Source organism: Lytechinus variegatus, chromosome 13 (genome assembly GCF_018143015.1).
Source record: "Lytechinus variegatus isolate NC3 chromosome 13, Lvar_3.0, whole genome shotgun sequence".
NCBI classification, from domain to species: Eukaryota; Metazoa; Echinodermata; class Echinoidea; order Temnopleuroida; family Toxopneustidae; genus Lytechinus; species Lytechinus variegatus.
In genome coordinates this window covers 16,322,963-16,344,770 of record NC_054752.1, presented here as the reverse complement: position 1 = coordinate 16,344,770, position 21,808 = coordinate 16,322,963, and the positions used below count along the sequence as shown (strand labels likewise).

The window sequence follows — 21,808 nt, the reverse complement described above, 5'->3', positions numbered from 1 at the left end:
AATTTGTATTTCCTTGTGTTGGCGTTGTGAAAGCATGAATGGATTTCTCTCAAGAGCTCAAATACTACTTAAAATAAAACAAATAAAACCTGTTTATTCACTAGGCTGGGTCCTCCATTTCATGATTATATGCTACACATGTGCTCATTAAATGTATATATACAAGTGATCTTTAAAGGAGTATTCTGCATGAACATCACATCCACTTGAACAGAAGATACAACTAGTCAAATTAAAATGTAATGATCTTCATATTTCATTACAATTAACGTAGGTGAAGAAAAAAAACAGATTCACCAGTGACAAGATTGGGGAGTGATCTGAAATCACCCCCCCCCCTCCCTCTTTTATTTGTATTTCTTTTATATAAATTATGAATATTTCTATATTCTGTCTCATACACCAAAACACCATAATTTCTCTTTTCCTTTACAGTCCCATATAAGTACTACAATACACATGTATCAACATTTTAAATTTAATTTAAAAAAAAAGACAGAGAAACTGAACAGTAATGTTTATGACATCAAACTTTAACCAGAGATTGAGTTAAAGGGAAGTTCACCCTGAAGAAAACTTTGTTGTAAATGTAATGTTATACATGTAGCAGAAAAAATAGTAAAAAATATTGGTGAAGGTTTGAGGAAAATCCGTTAAAGAGTAAGAAATTTATTAGAGTTCAAAGTTTTGGATTTGTGACGTCATAAACGAGCAGCTGCCCCATGTGTTATGTAATATAAAATGCATGAATTTCAAATTTTGTATGGTTCCTGATGACTTAATTTTGTTTTCTATCCATGATCGGGTGTGAAATGATTTGTCTATTGATATACGAAAGGTACAGTGAAAACCATTTTCATTTTTCTGGGAAAATGACATTTCATTTATTTTTTACCATTCGCTATGTAGGAATGCTGCTCGCATATGACGTCACAAATCAAATAATTGAAATTCTAATAACTTTTTAATTATTTGATGAATTTTTCTCAAACCTTCGGCAATAGTTTTTATTATTTTTTCTGCTATTTTTACATAAACTCTTTGTCAGGGTGAACTTCCCCTTTGAAAAAATATCAACCATGTCTGGCTCACTGTTGATCATTCACTGTGCCATCGACGTTCCAATGCAAATTAACCTTTGTCAAGTCATCTTCTACCGCACAACATGGGCGACATCTCTACCCCCCTTTTTAATTATTTCTCTTCACTCTCTTTCTCTCCATTCCACTATATCACGCTATTTGATATCAACTCGCAGGCCCAAATTCACAAAGGTGGTTTTGAACCCATGGCTTATGTACATTTCCTGCATAAATTACGCTGATTTACCGCGCATGTTAACAAGATGTCCAATGCTGATGTACGCTATTCTATTCACGAGTCTGGAACTGTTTTGAAGAGTGGACTCATTCATTCAAAACAGTGGACACATGAATAAAATAGCATACTTAACCATGACAACAGGCGTCAATTTGGCACTCTGACAAAAACGCACATCAGCATTGAACATCTTGTTAGTATTGAGCATAATTTATGAAAGAAATCTGCATAAAACATGGGTTCACCTTTGAGAATCTGGGCTACAATGATTCGCAGTATGTAATATGCTTGGTACACACTAACACATATATGTTAATGAAATGTCCCCCCCCCCCTTTCCCCTCCCAAAAGTGAGAATCTTTCATTCAAACATGCTTCATTCAACAAATTCTTACAAACCACCTAATTATTAATATTAATATTTGAAGATAGATATCAATAACCATCTAATATCCTTCACTAATATTTTCCTTGCAGCTAGCTTTGAGATTTTAGCATAATGAGTGAATGGGCTTTCTTACCTGTTTTTCTAAGTGGAAAGTTGCTGCTATCATATTGGCCAAACCCCATTGGTTGATGGTGAAACTGGGGCGATACATTATGTGGAGGGGAGTGGTGATCCATCGAGCTTGGAGGGGTCCTGTGAATACAAAATAGAAAATGTTGCATAATGAAGGGATTCATTTATTGATATGTTGAGTTGGGTAGCCTCTTCTTAATAATGTATCATTTTTCAAGATGAAAATGGATAATTTCTAAATTGTTGTGACAGGTATTCTTTTGGCAACATTTCTGTTCATAAACTGAGAATAGTGAAGGAAAAATGAATATTATTGAGCTTGATTTGTATGATTTTGATCATAATATGAAGCGTTAGAAGGAATATCATAATTACATGTAGACCCTTCCCTTTCCTCTATTATTTCATGATTCATAAATCAAGGTCGATTTCATAAAACCTTACTATCAATAACACTCTATCATATTTCTCTCAGCCAATCCAAGGAAACCATTTCAGTAGCTCACAAGTTTTATGAAAGAGGGCCCATTATCTCCAGCTCTTAGGACAGAAGGATGCCAAGCAATTCTTAATTCATTCCAGTATCCTCATATTGAGGTTGGATAAGAAAATCCATGTGGTTAACTTCGTTAAACAAAGCATGTATTCTTGTTTACGAATTACACTCATATTTCACACATGAAACAGTTTCTTACTGGGTAAAGTTCATCTTTATATTAACAAGATGCCTCTATGTTTTTCTTTGACTTGTACAATTAGAGAAAGGGGTAAATATTAATAGGTCTACGGAGACAAATATCATGTGCACAAGTATCAAATTAATTTCATTGACATAAGATAACATTTGGGATAAAACAAGGAAATATCTTATCACAATAATTGATATCTTTCCTTCATATCCACAAGCTATAACAGCAATACTTTTCATAATTGATCAATTAAGGTTATGAATTAAAGGGCCAAGAATATCCCCCATTAAAATGCCTTTTTTTTTCATTTCATATCATTAATTTACACAACAGCTTTAAGACAAAGGCGATACACATATCTGTGGTAAGACACCAAAATGATCTGACCAACATTTTTAGGGGGATTTCACCAACCTAGTTCTTCCGTTATGGTTCAACAAACTTTTCATGGAGAACAAGTTTTCATTTGGAGTACAGAGATAAATCTATTCAACAAATGCCTATTCTCGCTAGGCCCTCTCACACCTTTCTGATCAGGAGAAATTCTGCATATTATTATTATTCTGCAATTATTTTTGCAAATGTGAAAGAAAAGTTACTTATAACAGTCCAAAAAGAAAGTATTCACAAATTGGTAGTTACTGCAATTAGTATTTTGTAAATGAAAACTTGAAATGATATCAAAAGAAGACAGGGATTCTTACGAAGTGAATGCAACCTTTTAAGAACAAGGGAAGTAAAAACAAAACAAAGGATTCTTCATCTAGGAATGCAAGAATTGTTGTGGCTCTTAACATAAACTTCATTTGGTTCAGGTTTGGTGTGAATACACAACAGATATTTTTGTGGCCTGAACAAATTTTGTCATTTACGGGTATTTTTGTGATCGGGTGGGTCAGAAAGCACCTCTTGTGACCAAAGACCGACCAAGATTGAAAGCAGTACTAAACCACAAAAACCAAAGAAGAAAATATGAAAGCTATATAAGAAACAGTATTCCCGGAACATTGATCGATAAAATGCATCGTTAAAAAAAACCTAAGGGGCAGTATGTACATCCCAAAGAGGGAACTGAACTCAAAAGAACTCTAGATAACTAGTCGGCAGGAACAGACCCTGATTGAAACGTTGATCGACAAGTGGGTCTTCAAACTAGACTAGCACAAAAAAAAAAACTTGCAAGAGGGCCTTCAGTACCCGATTCATTGCAGGCTGCACATTTAGACCATCGAGTGAAAGGGTTTGCACAGCAGACTACTACGTGTACATAACACATTTAAATGCACACTAATAATATTTGTACGTTCACAAAGTGAAGCACTTGCTATACTGCATTTCTTTTTAAGAACAATGATAATTGGTGATGCTGCTGATGCATGATCTAAATAGAAACTTTATTCAGGTATATGTACCTTTCGAATGCTAATTAATTAAATCCTGACGGTTTATAATCGTTCAATAGATAATTTACCCACAAAGAATCCTGGAAGCTGGGATTACTTTTTATTGATACACCCTATAGGCCTACATGTACACTCACCAATGCCTATATGGAGGCGAGTGATTGAGTGATCCACTGCCCCCATAGTCCGTTCTTTGCTGCCGATTTAAGAGAAACTTTTGAAGTTTATCCTTCACTTCCGTTGAAGCGTTCGCACCTGAGGAGTACAAAAAAATAGAAATAAATAAACATTTATACAGTCACAGAAAAAAAAACCCCATATCTCTCCCTATATACTTATCACGTTTGGACCACTGTTTCTTTTTTTTGGGGGGGCGGGGGTGTTTGCATAATAAAACGATAGCTGGCGGCTGAATTTTGATAATTTGTACTCGTTTGATTTGCATCATTTCGTCATGCCTTTTATTCAGTTGCCATTATTGTCTTCTTGTCATATTTCAATTTGACCGCACATGTTGCATGTTAATACTATCTTTGCACACTTATATTTGGATATTATATACATAAAAAATACATAATCAAAAGCAAACTTAGCAAATCTGTATACATTTCTGCATGCTACTCGTGACAATAAAACAAAGATCATTCTTGAATACAAATCCTAATTGCGATTAACCATATTAAAAACATACAAAACTATATAAGCGTGCTTTCCAAGAGAAAAGTATACTGCATTGTGATAAGAACTACATGTACATGTTACACTTTAATACAACACATCCATGTACAAAGCAAACCAGTGTGCCTCAATATACGCAGAAAACCATAATACAAGGAAGACAAGTGCAAAATAAAAACAGAATTTGGCTGGAGGGGAAATTTTTGTGATAATCTTGCTTTTCCATGTTTATCTCAGATGCAGATTCTCAATGAGCTATCATTGCCAAGGAAACAAATACGATTCAAATTTCAAACATATCATCTTTTATCAAAACTAGTAACGCATCTACAGTAGAGCATTATGCATCCCATAATACTTTATCACTTTCCAGAGAAATAAGAACTCCAATGCGCTCAATCTCAATCCTTATTTGCAAAGGCGGACAAATCTACTTTCAAGTCAAAAGAGATTTCTGTACACCCACTTACAAACGCAAACACTTTCATTGTATGGAATCTATTTTCAGACGCATTTTCTCGCCATCTTAGCATGATCGTATTTATATCTCGATCTATACAGTACATGATCATGGCTTTGCCGATTCATCTTTTCTTAAAATAAATCCACCAACTCAAGCAACGTCAGTCCACTGTTTGCCTCTCACAAACAAAAGGGGAATAGTATTGCATGCAAGAACTCGGAGTTCGAGGATGGGTCTATAAAAGACACTCTTGACACCGTTCTCGTTACACTTTTTTAAACCAGTTTACTGAAAACCGGTTTAGGAAACCAATTTGGAAGATCGCTTTGCCAGTATTCCCATTTGATCAACAGAGAGTGGTTTTCAAAAAAGGTAAAGTGGTCTCGTTGCTAGGGGAACGGTCTCAGTGGGGGTGACGTGTTACACAAAATTCGAAACCGCAGCGGACATTCCATTCCACACACAGTGTGTGGAGTAGCATGCTCAAAATGTGCGAAGATTGCTTCCCAAAGAACGGTTGTGTCCTCACTTACGCTAATACCAGTTGAACAAGGCAAAGCGATCTTCAAAACTACATCGCGAGGCAGTTTCTGAGCTGGTTTGGAAGATTGCTTCCAAGACTGCTTCAACCATTCTCATTACATGTTAAACTAGTTTTAGGGTGGTAATGAGAACGGGGTATCTGTATCTCACATACTGTATACGTATGACGAGGATATCATGCAGAGCATATTTTTTGTATTAAAGGTCAAGTCCACCCAAGAAAACTGTTGATTTGAAAATTTCATCAAATCAGATGTAAAATATTAAGAAAGCTATGACATTTAAGTTTTGCTTGATATGCACAATATTTCATTCAATAAAATACAAGAGGAATGGTGAGTGGATGATGTCACCAGTCTCCTCATTTGCATACCTACCAGCATACATATCATTGTTTTGTGAAATTAAGCAGAACTTTAAAATGTCAAACCTTTCTTATTTTACATTCGATTTTACTGAAATTTTCAGTGTTATATTTGTTGGATTTTTCTCTTTTTATTCAAATCAACTTTTGGTTGGGGTTAACTTGTCCTTTAACAAAGGTGTCTTGAGTGAAACCATGTCTGTGGGTTTAAGACATATTCATTTCAGGGCCCTGTGACATACAGCTTAGCGATTGATTATGGTGCTGATTTTTCCGACTGATCATACACAATAATGAATGCAGTCAATCCTAGAAATCAGCTATTAAACCAATCAATCGCCATGCTTTGTTTTTACAGGCCCCTGATCATGAAATTCATCATGGGAGTAAACTGCCTCATATCTGATTAGAGTAGGGCTGCGTTTATGCGACCTCAACCCAGAATCATGATTTGAATCACGATTTGAATCATGATTCAAAACAGCAACATGAATCACGATCCGACAGAATCAGCGTTTATACGACCATCTTTCTAACGCTGTTTCTCCCTGAATTCGGGCTGATCCGTGCGCATCACAGTGGGCAGTTTGACCCAGGAAGCATAGGTCAACATTTTCGTGCGTGTTTCTAAATTCACGTTGGCTGCTAGATTTTTGCTGCCGCCGGAGCTAACGCGCGATCGTTTGTGCAAGTGCAACGTTTACTCGGCTTCCGAAAAATAAATCTTTTACTTCCAGAATTCTGTGTATTGTACCTCGTATAGTTTTTGTTTACTTGTATTCAATTTCTGTGAATCCCGGTAAGGGATGCTTGTGCTATCAGGCTGAGCCCAAAGCACAAGCAGAGCCCTGAGTTCGTCGTTAGTCCAAATGGAACTTGAAGACATGAATGATGAAAACAATGAACTATACAAATGACGCTACAGTACATAACCCCGGGGGTACAATACACAGAATGATAATTCCTATTAAATGCACGTGACAATTGGCATATACCGGTACTAGTACACTGGCAGTACTGCTACACGAAAATTAACCTGCACGAAACACAGCGCGCGCCTTTGAGTCGAACCGGAAGAAGCACGACACAATGACGTCATAGAATCATGATTCAAATCACGATATCGTTTATACAACCTTTTTCTTTCATGATACTACAGAAACGTCTTTCAAACGCTCCTTTGTCCGTGTTTCATGTTTGTGATTTGAAAGACGTTTATTTCCACTTTCGACTAAACGCAATCGTGATTCTGCAGAATCGTGATTTGAATCATGATTCTAGGGTAAAAAAGTGTCGAATAAACGCACCCTAGGATTATCATGCATCTACATGTAAGAATTAGATGCTCCAATTTCCAGAATCAGCAAGCTAATATGAATTTTTCTTAACGTCTTCCAAGGGTAAAAAACACTCCTCTCCGTATATAAATGCATGAATGGGACTGCATACAAATGTGACAACTCTACAAGGTTTTTTTACACTGTCACATTCCTTTGATATGTTCGCTGTAGTTCAGGAAATAAGCTATAATGATCGGAGAAACTATGGTACTAATGGTTTCAAGACTTTTTCCATACACCCCTTTCCCCTTGTACACTGACAAAAAAAATATTTAAGTACAAAAGAGACAAAACTCAGATATGCAAACTAATAATCACATTTCTCAGAGTCTAGCTATATGATCATTAAAGTCTCAGGCCCCACATTAAAGGGGCATGAAACCCTTGGAACAAGTTAGCTTGTGTGGAGAGAAATATCAAAGTTAATAAGATCAAAGTAAGTTTGAGAAAAAATTGACAAAAAATGAGTTAGTTAAAAGCATTAGGTTATTACAATGGCAATGGATCCTCCCATTGGCAATGCCACAAAGATGTGTCATGTCACATGTGAACAACTTTCCCTTTGAAGGACTATAAAATACCCCCAAAATGTCTCTTTTTGCTCTTTCTTATGGTGATACAAACTGAATACATGATCTACATGTACATGGACTGATAGATGTGATAAAGGAGGCAATTTAAGTGAAATATAATGGCAAAGTTATTCACATGTGACATCACACATCTTTGTCACATTGCCAGTGGGAGGATCTACATTACAATAATGATCTTAACTTTCAATGCTCATAACTTTCTTTATATTATTCACTGATTTTTTCTCAAACTTTTGTTGATCTGTTTCTTGTTCCAAAGGTTTATTTTTCTTTAATGACAGCTTCCTGCTACATTTTCCACATTATCAAATCAACTTTCTTCTAGATCACATACATTGTATATGAAACAAGACTTTACGAGTTAAGTTTAAATCATTCCCAATAACAACCTGACAAAAACAATTTCCACCGTCTCCTCGGTCAAATCCTCAACTTCCAATTCCTACATCCATCTCTTGACCACAAATCTACCCAACCCCCTCAATCGCGAAGATGTATTTTTAGCGAGACGAAAATAGCCTGGATGACTATAAAAAAAAAGGGAGTCTCACTGTGGCATTCGATTGTCTGTTCGTTCGAGAGAGCCAGCGAGGGGAGAGTGATCGAGAGAGCGATGAATGGGAGACGGGGAAACCTCATCTTTACAACAACACAATCCTACGTCACAGCACAAGAGCAGCGCATAATTGCCTTTCCATGAATCTTGGCTAAAAGACGCCACTTTTAGACAGGAGAGGAGAGCTGGAAATAGAAAGAGGTAAACAGACTTGCTGACGTACGCGGGATAAATGCTGGAATAAGAAGGAGAGCCGGGGAGTGCACTGCGCTCCTTCGCTTCCCATAACGGGCAACAAACTATTGATTTTATTGAACCTCGAGATATTTTTAACTCGTAATTTTATCTCCATGTCTTAAAACGGGATTGAAGAAGTTGATATTTTTGCTTGTATTCAGATGTTAGACATAGCTCCTATTAAAAGCGTACATTCGTCCTATTTAGACAATAATGCTTGCTATTAATAAGAACTATCCCGCTATTTAATTGAACACTTTAATTTCCTGTACATGTATGCAGCCGACCAATCCATAATTGAGAATGATAACCTTGTTCTCTCTGTATTGTACTATTTGCAGGTACTGTACATGTACAATGTATTTACGAACCCCTTTTGACATCAAGGGTTGAAGCAACCTTTTTCAAATAAGTACTCTACATATATTGTATTATTTGCAGGTATTCAAGGGCCGCTTTATTAATTAAGGGTTGAAATAGACTTGGTTGCAACATAAATAATATTTTTTATGGGGAAATAATATGCGAAACCTGCTCAATATCAAAGCTTTAACTCAATAAATTGTTTGTAGCACCGAATAATTTATTTTCTCAGGTAATTCCTTTACTATCCAAATATTTACAGGTATCAATAACCTTTCCTTGGCTATAAAAATGTTACCAGTCATTATCTAGATATTATTTTCATTGATGGTTCATTAATCCTTCCACTTCCTACTTGAAGCACATTCTCTATGACAGTTGTGTTGGTATTTTTATTTGACTGTCTTCAACGATCTTCTCCAAGGTCTTTCCTCATCTTCCTTTTCTCCCATTTTCCTTCAATCATATCAGCTGTACACCTGCATAGCCAGCCCCCCCCCCCCCTGCCTTCCTTCCCGATCCTCCTCATATCGTGCTGGTAAATTCTAGCCCTTGCACTTGAATGCGAGCACTACAAGGACTCCCCGTGCCTTTTCCTCGTTCACTCGCTAGCTCCCACTTCCCTCCCCGCCAACTAAAAATAGTTCAGCAAGCAGATGCCTATTCATCCCTTCTCTCCTTCCCTGGCCATGGTTAATAAAGCCCCCACCACAGCGATGCGTACATCCAGCTATATTGTGTGTCGCTAGACAAGATCCTTGCTTTCCCCGGGGTAGTACCTAAGCTCAGCTTCAAGTCGAGCTGGCTACGTGGGCGAATGTTTGTGCGAGCGCTCAAGCATCGCTCATCCATGCATTTAAAAATAGCCTTCCCCCCGTCGGGAAGTCGGTTTCAGGGCTCCCAAAATAGACGCTCTAAATTTGGCGTGGTATTTGTCCAGTTGTGACGATTTTAGAAAATCTCATTTGGGAAAGGTATTTTGTTTCCACATTTAGCCAGAATACGTTTGCGGTGAAAGACGCCAGTGTATAGATGAGAATATGAAATCTCTTTTAAAGAAGAACAATTAGGCTCTAAACGATTGCGCAGAAGTGAAACGTCTAAAATTATCTTATATGCTGTCATCAAAAAAACATATGTCCGCAAGTAAATCAAGCTCACAATCAATTCTAGATTATTTCTGTTCCTACTGCGCTGAATTACGTCAAAGGTGTAAATTTAGATATCATTATAACAAACTGACTCTTACAATGAAATTATAATGTTAAACCTCTAGGAATAAATGCATTTTCATTCTGAGTTTAACTTGAGCTTTTCAAAGCCGATTACCTTCTCATTTTTGGCCAACAGCATGCATACATTAGAAATGTCATTTATGTCATACCTTTACAATTACATTCAATCTAAAAATACTATCCTGATATATGTACTTTGCCTTGACAAGTAGACTAGGACCAGTTTTTTTTCTTTGATATAATAAATTGCAGGATGTCTTGTAAAGGTTTATATTAGTACAACTTAAAGCTGGGATAGTCAGAACTAGAAAACAACTTTAGTACTGAAATTACCTCTAAATAATTTTTTTTTTTAATATTAGAATTAGAATTCATTAGAATTCGGATTTGGCAGTTTTAATTGAGCTGTTTAAATTCAAATTTGGTGCTCCCTCTCAGTAACTTTTTCATTCTTATTTAAAATAGCAATTTGAGCAATTACTTTACAAATTTAGTAATTGGACATTAAAAACTCCCATAGCTGAGACAAAGATTATATCCTGAAATTTTCAGCTCATTCAGCACTTGAGAAGGGGTTTTATAAACAATACATAAATACAGATATTTCATTTTGATGCAAAATCCGAAAAATCATCCAATAACAACAACATTTTAACCAGGGCTCCACACTAATACCTCGGTCACATTTGCTCTTCGGCGGCCGTACTGCGAGTCGAAAAACAGCCGTTTTATTCAGTTTTATTCAAACCTCCTTTATTTAGCTGAGAAAAAAATGTTCAAAACGACTGTTTTTGACTCGCCGTACGGCCGCCGAAGAACAAATGTGACCGAGGTATAACTCTACTGGTCCAACCTGATCATGTCAGACCAGTGCATACCCAGTTTTTCCATTTTTTACCGAACCGAACCTAAAATTTACTGGTCCCAAATAGTAAAGAAAAATATAAAAAAGACTTAAGTTCATTTTGCTGTCTTTTCATGGTTATTGTCCCCCCCCTAAAAAAAACAAAAACAACAAATAGTACACACACAACATAAATCATGAGAACCATTTTTTGAGAGGCCAGAGCCATTCTTGTAATTTAAAAAATCTCTAGAAGAAAATATATTTCAGTTTAGATATAATCTTACTGGTCATGTCATACCAGTAAATCTGGCTATTTCTGAATAGTTACTTGCCCGACAGCAATTTTTACCAGTCTGGGAACGTCAGACCAGTGCCAGTGTTTTAGAGCACACACATCTAGTAGCAAATGGGAAATAATTACATGTCCTTTGTGAAACACCGTTATATAATTAACTCCACTGGTACATCCAAACCCTTAGAAGATTGATTTGATTTTGAGAAGGCAAAGAGAAGGGGTAAAACAAAATGAAAATTATGACACCTACTTTGCTTACTTTGCTTCTTCGCCAACAACTGCTCCAAGTGTTGTTGCTTCTGTGCTTGTTGCTGCTGTTGCTGTTGCTGCTGCTGTTGTTGCTGCTGCTGCTGTTGCTGAACCTCAAGCTGTCTCTGTTGCTCCAACAAATGTTCTCTCTGCAGAAGATACCAGAAAATAAAAGAAATCATAATGCATTCTTCCGATATCACATTAAGTCTCTCTTTATTGCTCATCTTCAATTTCAAGAAGAGTGGAAACCTTGGTGCATTTCCTTATGTACAGGGTGTACAGTATGAAAGCAGAAAATTAAAAGAATGGGAACACAAAGGTTTGAGTAAAACTAGTTCATAAATAACAATGAGAGTTGCAGTACGTGTATGAGCATTGGCATATTCACATTTCTAAACTGCTCTGGAAATCCTATTCATGGCATTGCAAAAAAGATCTGTGATGTCACACAAGTGCACATACATTCTACTCTCCCCTTCCTTTAGAGGACTCATTCTAATGACATGATAAAAAATCCATCCATGATGATGTTTTGAAACCTCTACTTCCACATCCTCTCATTAAAAAAACACATATGGGGCCTGTTGCAGAAAGAGTTGCAATCGCAACTCTGAAAATCTTGCGCAACTTGATTTTCAACCAATCAACAGCGCGCATTTGGGACTTGTAACTGATTTTTTTACTTGTGTTTACACACAACTCTTTATGCAAACGGACCTCTGAGTTTATAATAAGTAATGTAATAAATATATTCTTCAGTAATGGAAAATTATAAGGTATATGACATCGTATATATAAAGATATTATTATTATTAATGAAATATGCCACTGCTTTTCTCATTTTGCCTTTGTCAAGGAATTTAAAGGGATGCTCCAGGCTCAAGACATTTATGTCTCAATAAATAGATTAAAATGTACACAGCAAAATTCTGAACATTTGATCAAAATTGGATGACAAATATCAAAGTTATTGAATTTCAAAGATTTGCATTTTGCATTATTCCATTGAGAAAGTTCTAGGCATGTCTTCATGAATATTCATTGGATGGGCTGATGATGTCATATCCCCACTCGTTCTTTCGTATTTTATTATATGATATTAGGTTTATTCAAAACCTTTCTAACAAGAACTAAAGCAATTGGTTTAACAACTGATGAAGTGCATTTATAGTTATTGATTGCTGCAACTTATTTCATAATAAAGGAGATACATCATTTTCACATTTATGAAAAATGAAACAATTATGATTTCATGTAATAGCATAAGGAAAGTGAGGATGTGACATCATCAGACCACCTACATGTAATGAATATTCATGAAGACATGCCTAGAACTGTTTTACCAGAATGATGCAAATCTTTAAAATTCAATAACTTTGTTATTTGTTTTCCAATTTTAATGAAATTTTCAGCATTTTGGCTCTGTGAATTTACTCTATTTATTTACACACAATGATCTTCAGCCCAGAGTATCCCTTTCATGACTACCGTTCATCAAACGAACATTACTTCACATTACATTACATAGTTAAGGTAGGAGACATTTCCTAATAAATACAAACCACTGCAATGGGTAAGTTTGAATGAGTCAATAAAACATACTCATATGAAAGATAAAATAAAGGAAGCTCTGTTCCCTATTTTAAAAATACCAGCCTCCAAACAAAGTAAAAATAATTTTTGAATAAACTTTACAGTAGTTCAACACAGTTTAAACAAGTGTTTGAAATCTAGATCATATCTTTAAAAAAATCAAGCACAGCTGTTTTTAATTTTGAACATTTGTTGACTTAAAAACTACTACACAACTTCAGTTCAAATCAACAGTGCTGTTCACAAATTTTAAGCAAACTACATAAGGTACAGTATGTGTCGGTTGTTGGATATACAACATATAAAGCACAAGCATTTCATTTCTCAACCATCAAAAGACAGACTGATCACTGTCTTTGCATGAATTCATAAGCTGAATTGACAGCGTGGGGGTAGCACCTCCTGCAAAGACTATAAAAAATAAATTAAAGTTATTGAGTAACTTTTTCCAGATTCAATTTCATTATTAAAATTTGAGTAAAATTTAGCAAACAAAACACTGAAAACTTAAATTAAAATGAAAAACAAACGCCATTGTTTTAATAAGACATTGCACTACTATATATCCACTCTGAAATGATAAAAATTATTTCAACATTTATAAACATGTATCTGAAAGTTCAGTTTCAGAATACACAATATGTATTTTCTAAATTCCATATGGTAATCCTCTAAAAGTGTCATGGCTTCAGCAATTCACTATAAAAGAATGCAATAAAATGGGAAGGGGTCCACAAAAAAAGTTTGATTATCCTATGGAATTGCCAACACGCTCTAGCCATTTTCAATTACTGAAAACTGATAGGCAAAACCTTTAAAAAATACACCAATGAAATGTCCATTATAGCCAATCAACACTTCATTACTCGAAAACTGAGGAGCTATTGATTTCAAATCCAGAAATCTGAGAACAAATTATTTAGACCAAGTTTATTTACAGGCCTATCATGAACTCAAATACAGTTAACTATTGTAGGCCTGACACCACCATATCACCCCCCCCCCCTTCCACAAAAAAGGGGAGAGGGTATTGTTGACTTCAGTATTGGCAAACCAAATATTTAGATTTTATCTTCAGGTACTGTACACCATACCTCTTCTTCTCTTTTTGCTGCTGAAAATGATATGAGGGAAGAATTAAACTATAGTATGGTCCTAATTGTAAAATTAAAGAACTATGCAACAACAGAAAGAAAGATTAAAGTTTGTTATGTTCAAGTACATATGTCTGTATTAAATAAAAAGCTCTAAAGCCAACAAGAAAAAATGAAAACAATTGCCAATTCGTACCTTAAACAGAAACAGTATTCAAATTCCAAACTAAAACCAACATTTTTCCTTGCGGTACATGTAAGATACAATAAGTTTTCTCTTTCAATAAAAAAAAATCCCCAATCCAATAGTGGCAAATTAATGATAGTGAACTGTTTGAAAACATTACCAGGGTATCAATATGATATAGTGGAAATTTCCTGTAAAAGTCTATTTTTGTATCAATCTCATAACATGCCAGAATAATAACGGGCCTGGATATTCTTAATGGAGAATAATCAATTAGTAACAAACTGAAAGTGCAGAGTGTTTCGGTTTCTATTTCAATAAAGCCATATCAAATTGCATAAATTCATATGATACATCATTTATGTCTTTCAAATCATTTCCTGTTAAATGATAAATCGATTCTGGGAAGACAAGGAATGTACATGCATTCTCAGAGCATGCTTCTTTCTAAAAAAAATGATATAACAAGAGTTTTGACTGTCTTTGATGTGTAGTAATCTCATGCAATATGCATCTTGCAATTAACTATAGTATAAATGAGCAATATTTAAAATCTTTGCCTTGCATTAAAGGTATTGTTTAACTTTGTGAGCAGCCGATTTAAACAATTCTCAAACCAAGATGAAACATGTGTACAAGTGCATGTATTAGAACTAATAAACCCTGAAAACAACCATTATTGAGAATAAAAAGCTAAAACTACAAGGCAAACCCAGATTTTGTAAATAGGCGTCTTATAGACACCTAAATAGTACTAAACAGCTTTATGAAACGGACCCCTGAATACATGCTAATTACAAACTACTAAGCAGCTCTTTTACAAAACATATTGGCTATATATAGCCCAGGTGTTTGGAAGGAAACTATAAAAAGAGTTTGAGTCATAAGACAAGAGGTCTATTAGGTTGAGAAAAACAAGTCACTTAAGTGACACTTTGTTAGTGTAGAAAACGTCTAGAAGATGTGACATTTCATAAAAAAGGATTCATAAAGCCTAAGCACTATCAGATAGGTTACACCAATACAGTGATTACCGAGGGCCGGCAAACCACCATTATATTTAAAAGAGGGAATAGCTGATGTGTCTATCGATTATCGGTAGTACGTTGGAAAGGCTCACCATTAGTAGATCTTGTTGCTGTTTCTGGTGTTGCTGGGTAAGCTGTGCCGACTGGTTCTTGAACTGCGCGTACAGCATCTGATGCTGCCACTGCTGCTGTTGCTGCAGCGAAACCCATTCCGGTGGCAGTATTCTTGGATCGGTCGCAACATGGTCGGTTGGGACCTGACTACCAATAGGCATTTGGCCAGGAGCTGTATCACCTGGGAAAAAATTAATAAATAGGCCTTAAAGTTTAATAGTTTTTGATGGCACATTCCAATATTACAGCAGAAATACAAAATTGCAAAGGGGTACAGCAAATCTCCAAGAATAGTGAGAGGGAGCTTATTTCTGAACAATCCAAATGGCATCCACTGCCAGGGCCTCCAACTGCTTTGAACTATAAATTCAGGTCCTGTTCATAGATTTGAATTCTCAACTGAGGTTATTTTTATACCAACCTAGAAGATGTGCTCTAAGATTAGATGTGTCAAGTGATGCACTTAATTATATTCACTAAAGATTTGTATGCATGTATGTGCATATGCCATTGTTCATTAGCTTGGAATTTCTGAGTGCACGTATAAGAATTTTCATTTTTTGATTCGATTATTTTCATGCAAATTTTACCAGTATTTCCAGTGCATCGGTTGGTTGGGCGGAGGGACCATTAGGTCACAGTGATTAAGTTTGCTCTCCTCTTCCCTGGCCACCAACTGATGCACTGGACAAACTGCTATCAAATATTGCACGTACCTGTATAATTTTTATGTCATTTTATGTAACGTTTGATATTGCTTTGTAAATCTTAAATATGTTTGAAGTGCCGAATAAATAATAAATAAATAAATAAATGCAACAAAGAAAAGGAGGAGAGGAAGAAGGAGGGGGAGAAGTAGTAGACGAGAAGAAGGGAAAAAAGGAGAGAAGAATGAGGAAGAATAGGAGGAGGAGGAGAAATGGAAAAGGAGAATGAAGAATGAGGGTGAAGAGAAGAAGGATAGAAGAACAGAAACGAGAAAAGGAAAGAAGGAATTGATGGTCAAATTTACATTCAGTTATCTGTAATAAATGATTATAGTTACACCCCAAGTATCGTTCATAATTTTGTATTTGCTGTAAACTGTAAAAATGATGTTTGAAAATTTAAAGTCTTAAACAAGTTTCATTTAGTAAACCAATTGGTAAAAGTGTTGAACAATCGATAAAAGTTTAAACAACTTGTTGCTAGAGTGATGGGTTTAAACAACGTGCCTAAAATTCTTAACAGAATTTTCACAGTGTAACAGTATTCACATTCATGACATTGTTCGTCATGTGAAATCTAGACAGAAGACTTCATCATTACCTTTCAGATGCATGTTGCTGATCTGACTGGTGATGTTGACTGCTTCTGAACGTGGACCAAGAGCTGCTTCTGTAAACAAAGCAAAATAATGAAAATAGTGCGTTACAAGAAATGCATACATGTGTGTTCCTTTAAAGGAATACTCACAACTTGCCTTGCATAATTCGTATGATGGTGGTCCCAAGTCTGCACACCTAACAATTTGAGTTAAGATTTAACTTGAATTTCCTTTTATTTCACAAAATCTTTCAGATAATAATGTTCCTTATATTATCATGAGTTAGTGTACCAAATATCTCATAAAAATTTGAAAGAAATATTGGATTTTCTTTTTAAAAAAAACCTTGAGCAGTCATTTTCAGATTGAAAAAAAAATTGTACCCCATGTCTGAGCACTTATTCACTTTCAATTCTGGGATTTTGATGAGAAAGGCTGCATTTTGAGTCTGTCACATGAAATGTCCCAAATTAACTATTTTTCCACCATTTGGATTTGGATTTTTTAATGAATATCTGTCAATGTATTGCATGTGTAAAGTCTGTGTTCATTGCGTATCTTCTTTTACCAGAATCGTGCAGATACACGTGTGCGCAGAAAAGCGGGACTGCGCAGACTTGGGGGAGCTTGCCATACTTGCCTCGTTCATGAGCACTAAGAAAATGAAACAGAAACTGAAAAGGAGACACTGCAGAAGTTCCAAAACATTTATAGTAAAGCCAGATTTTGCACAATAATGGTTGAAATGGCTTTTTCTTTCACAAAGAAATTGGGGCTGACGATCAAATACAGACAGTCCAGTCGGCAGGTAGCACATAATAAAAAAAAATCCCCTCATAGAACTACAGCAATTTAAGAAGGTCTAGAATCATCAAGGATTAGCAATTTTGTGAAAAGGGTTCTTTCTAGTTCTATATCATACATTAGGTCTGACATGAATTTAGGCTTTGCCCTGAATACTGGCATTCCTGTAAAAAGTTTCTTATGTACCTGTGAAAAAAAATTAACTGTTTGTTAAATTTATGATGTCATTTGTAAACATTTTGTATGCATAAAATAAAAAGTTGATGAACTTTGTCACTTCTGTATGGGAGTTGGATAAAATCCGACCTTATGAAAACTTTCCAATATCATTGGGTATCCTCCTCTTTCATTACATTCCTCTCTCACCCTGTCACTCTAACAACTATTGTTTAAAGTTTAAAAACAAGTTGTTTAAAGTTTTAAACAACTTGTTTAAAGATTTAGACAAGTTATAAGTAAAAGTTCAAACAAGTTTTAACAATGCTTTAAAAGTTTAAACAACTTAAGAGTGACAGGCTTAAAGAACATACTTAACATTTTAAACAGTATTTTTACAGTGCACCTGCTGTTCTTAATATTTTAATGTCTAAAATGATAATCTCACTTTGCTGACACTGCATACACCTTTCCCTCAACCATGTAAAAAAGAACCAAGTTTGTACATTATCTTGCCTGATGAAGTCATGAAATATTGCTACCACTTTCAGACCCAACTATAGTCTTTACTAATGCCATGGTCACATTTGTTCTACGGCGGCCGTACGGCGAGTCGAAAACAGCCGTTTTAACATTTTTTGTCCAACTACGTATAGGTGGTTTGAATCAAAATTGATAAAACGGCTGTTTTCGACTCGCCGTACGGCCGCCGTAGAACAAATGTGACCGTGGTATTACTACATCGAACCTAATCATCCAACCTTTTGCCATTCAATGGACATTCTCTTCCCCTTTTCTTCAGCCCCAACAAATAAAACATGGCACACCATCACTGGCACTTCATTTCTGGGTCAAGGGTTTATTGTAGGACTTCCTCAAGAGAAAAGGTAACTGCATGCCAAGAATTCACAACATACAAGAACCCTTACCCGCCATAGGACTTTTCCATGCTTTATAGAGAAGAATCTAAAATCCTTCTCCAAAAAGTATAAGGGTGAGAGGAACTGGTTGATATTTGAAGTCAAGCGATGATAACAACATATATATTTAAAGATAGATTTCAAATATTGTAGAAACAAAAAGTAAGAAAATATATGAAGATTGAAAGGTTAGCAAATTTCACATAATTAACTGCAAGTACTGAAATATTCATCATTTCTCATACAAAGCCTGAAGTGATCATTATCAAAATTGAAGTAAAAGACTATTTTTTTGTAAATTGCAAATCATCAAAACCATACTATGAAATGTTACAACCTTCCTAAACTTATTAACCCATCTCCATTGCAATTATTTCTATTTCAAAGCAAGTCTGTAATGTATTTTTTATGCAGGGGACAAAAAAAAATAATTCAAATCTTGACATGGCTTGGGTAGAAGCATTGTAGGCCTACTTGGTTACAAATATCTAACCATAGGAAACATGAGGTGACTGTTGAATTCTCATCTTTTCTCCAGCGCAGTTTCATTTTCTCTCATTTTTCCCTCAAAAAATGTTCTTGACCATAAGATAAAGCTAATCCTTGACAAAAAACAGCTTCAGGAGAGGAGTCATGAAGAACCTTATCAGTTATTTTCATGGTAAATCAAGGCTCGACATTAGCGGTGGCCCGGGGCCACCAAAAATTCATCTCGGGCAACCATTATTGAAAAAATGTTAAGTTTTGGTGGCCCGAATCGGGCAACCAATAATTTTCAAAGTAGCGCAATTTTTCTCCCGATTTTGCATGCATTTATCAAATTTCTACAGTTAAAATTGCAAGCCAATTCGTCATGCGCCTTTTTTGTTAATCTACACACAAATACACACACACAAAGATTGCATAGTCATGACAGTACATGTATGTAGGCCTACCGCTAGCATACAGTAACTATTATTCAGCCGGCCGTGCCGGCTGTCTGGCTGAGCTTTGCATGCATGAAACCAATGCAGCTAGCTGTGCGCGAGCAGACTATTCAGACCCAGGGAGCTGCGATACGAAATGTTACTGCTAAGAAATCTTCCCCAGAACTTTGGAAATCTACGTCAAAGTCACATTTTACACCAATGAAATGCCCTTCTACAGTCCATATTACTGAAACCTGATTAATTGCAAGCATTAAAAGGAGGAATTATGACCTCTCTTTTGACTCAAAAAGACCGATTTCCAAATGCATTAATACACATAAAACACATAGGTGAGTACATCACAGTCCCATACGTGCATTTGCATATTTGGTTTATTTCGAAGCTGTGTCTCTTCGAGCCAAAAATAAATAGGCCGCTCTTTCTTTCTTGTTTACAAATGACTTCTTAAACCACTCTTAAGGAAGTAAATACTTTGGGAAGGCATTTCATTGATATGACATGTGAATTTTTTCCATCATTTTGTCAAATATAGGGAAGGAATTTTCTCACTGTTTTTTCCAGATAACTTTTGCCATTTTATTTTTTTCTTTCATTTTTTTCAGTGATTAAACCATTTATACCCCTTCCCTTTGAAAATGTCTGATTAAAGAAAATGTTTCTACTGAATAATAACAATTTTTTTCTCCATTTTTTTACAATTTTGTTTTATTTATTTTTCTTAAATTTTCTTTTGTTTTTTCTCAATTTTTTTTTATGACCTGTTCTTTGTTTTTTCTTTCTTCATTTTTTCTTTTGTTTTATTTCACTTAACGTATTCATTTTTACAATTTTTGTTTTCTTTTTTCAATATACTATTCTAAACATTTTTTTTGTTTATTTCCCCCTTTTACACATTGTTCTAATTCTGCAGCATGTGATTTTCTCCTGCTATGATATGCTGGAAAAGAGAAAATAAACTGGATTTGGGGCCTGCATAATCTAGGTTTTACAATCAAAAAGGAAGAAAGGAAAAATCATTGTTTTGTAAATCTATCTGAGTTTGATAGATGCACTATTTATTTACTTTACCGTTATGAGTATGTGTCTATACAGAGATTAAAAATCTACAAACCTGGGAACAATACAATTCTTTGTTTCTCTTTCAATCATTTCATATTTACAATGATAGAACAATTTATATATTACCACAAAATAAGCAAAGTAAAATAACAGCAAGCACGATTTACATACAAGATGTACAAAGAATAGTGGTACGTGTTAGTGATTGCAGAATATTTCAGTTTGTTTTATTAGGTGATCTGTCAATTGACAGATCACCTCTTGTGTTTCTACGAATTTTCTTTTTTATTTATTTCTTTATTTATTTATTCTTTTTATTTATTTTTCTTTTTCCACCCTTTTCTTGTTCCACCAAAATCATCAAAACTATTCAATCAATTTTCATCAAAATATTATCAATTATGGACAGTTATCATACGATGTGTACGAAACAAGTTCAACGTCAAATGGTCATCGTGACGTCATCTACGCGCCATTTTGTAAAATCACATTATCAATAATATCTCCATTATCAATCATCAAAAATTAACAATATTAACATCAAATTAACTTCAGATCAAGGGTCAACTGTCCATGTCATCAAAGGTCATGTACAGGTCACGACGCGCATGTACGCGCGCGTCAAAATTTTAAAATGCTCAAAATCACTTTTTGATCAAAGTAGAGTACGTTTCAGGTCATTCTAAGCATTTCATGAATTTGCGCGCTCACAGGTTTTCGCGCGCGTTTACGCGCGTAACGTCCTTACGCAACGCACAACTGCACTTTATTTTACATCAATGCATTCTTTATAAAATTCCCAATAATTTGATACCTTAACCGACCTTCTACGACCAGTAATAAAGGAATGCGCCTCCGTCAAATTTTAAATTACGCGCGCAAGCGCGCGTTCACAATAGGCCAAAAATGTGCAAAAACAT

General features: G+C 35.3%; 1 protein-coding gene across 5 annotated transcripts in view; it reads right to left on the bottom strand.

Annotated features, from left to right (window-relative positions):
* The window catches only part of LOC121426454 (histone deacetylase 4-like), a 64,712-nt gene that overhangs the window by 32,879 nt on the left and 10,025 nt on the right, over positions 1 to 21,808 (bottom strand). For 4 of the 5 annotated variants that reach the window (XM_041622762.1, XM_041622760.1, XM_041622761.1 and 1 more), the window contains exons 2-6: positions 17,023 to 17,091; positions 15,693 to 15,895; positions 11,697 to 11,844; positions 4,070 to 4,187; positions 1,842 to 1,960 (exon numbers count right to left, since the gene is read on the bottom strand). In XM_041622762.1, coding sequence (XP_041478696.1) covers positions 1,842 to 1,960; positions 4,070 to 4,187; positions 11,697 to 11,844; positions 15,693 to 15,895; positions 17,023 to 17,091 — 657 coding nt within the window. The remainder of the gene's footprint in view (positions 1 to 1,841; positions 1,961 to 4,069; positions 4,188 to 11,696; positions 11,845 to 15,692; positions 15,896 to 17,022; positions 17,092 to 21,808) is intronic. The other variant, XM_041622763.1, reaches the window with a different exon arrangement.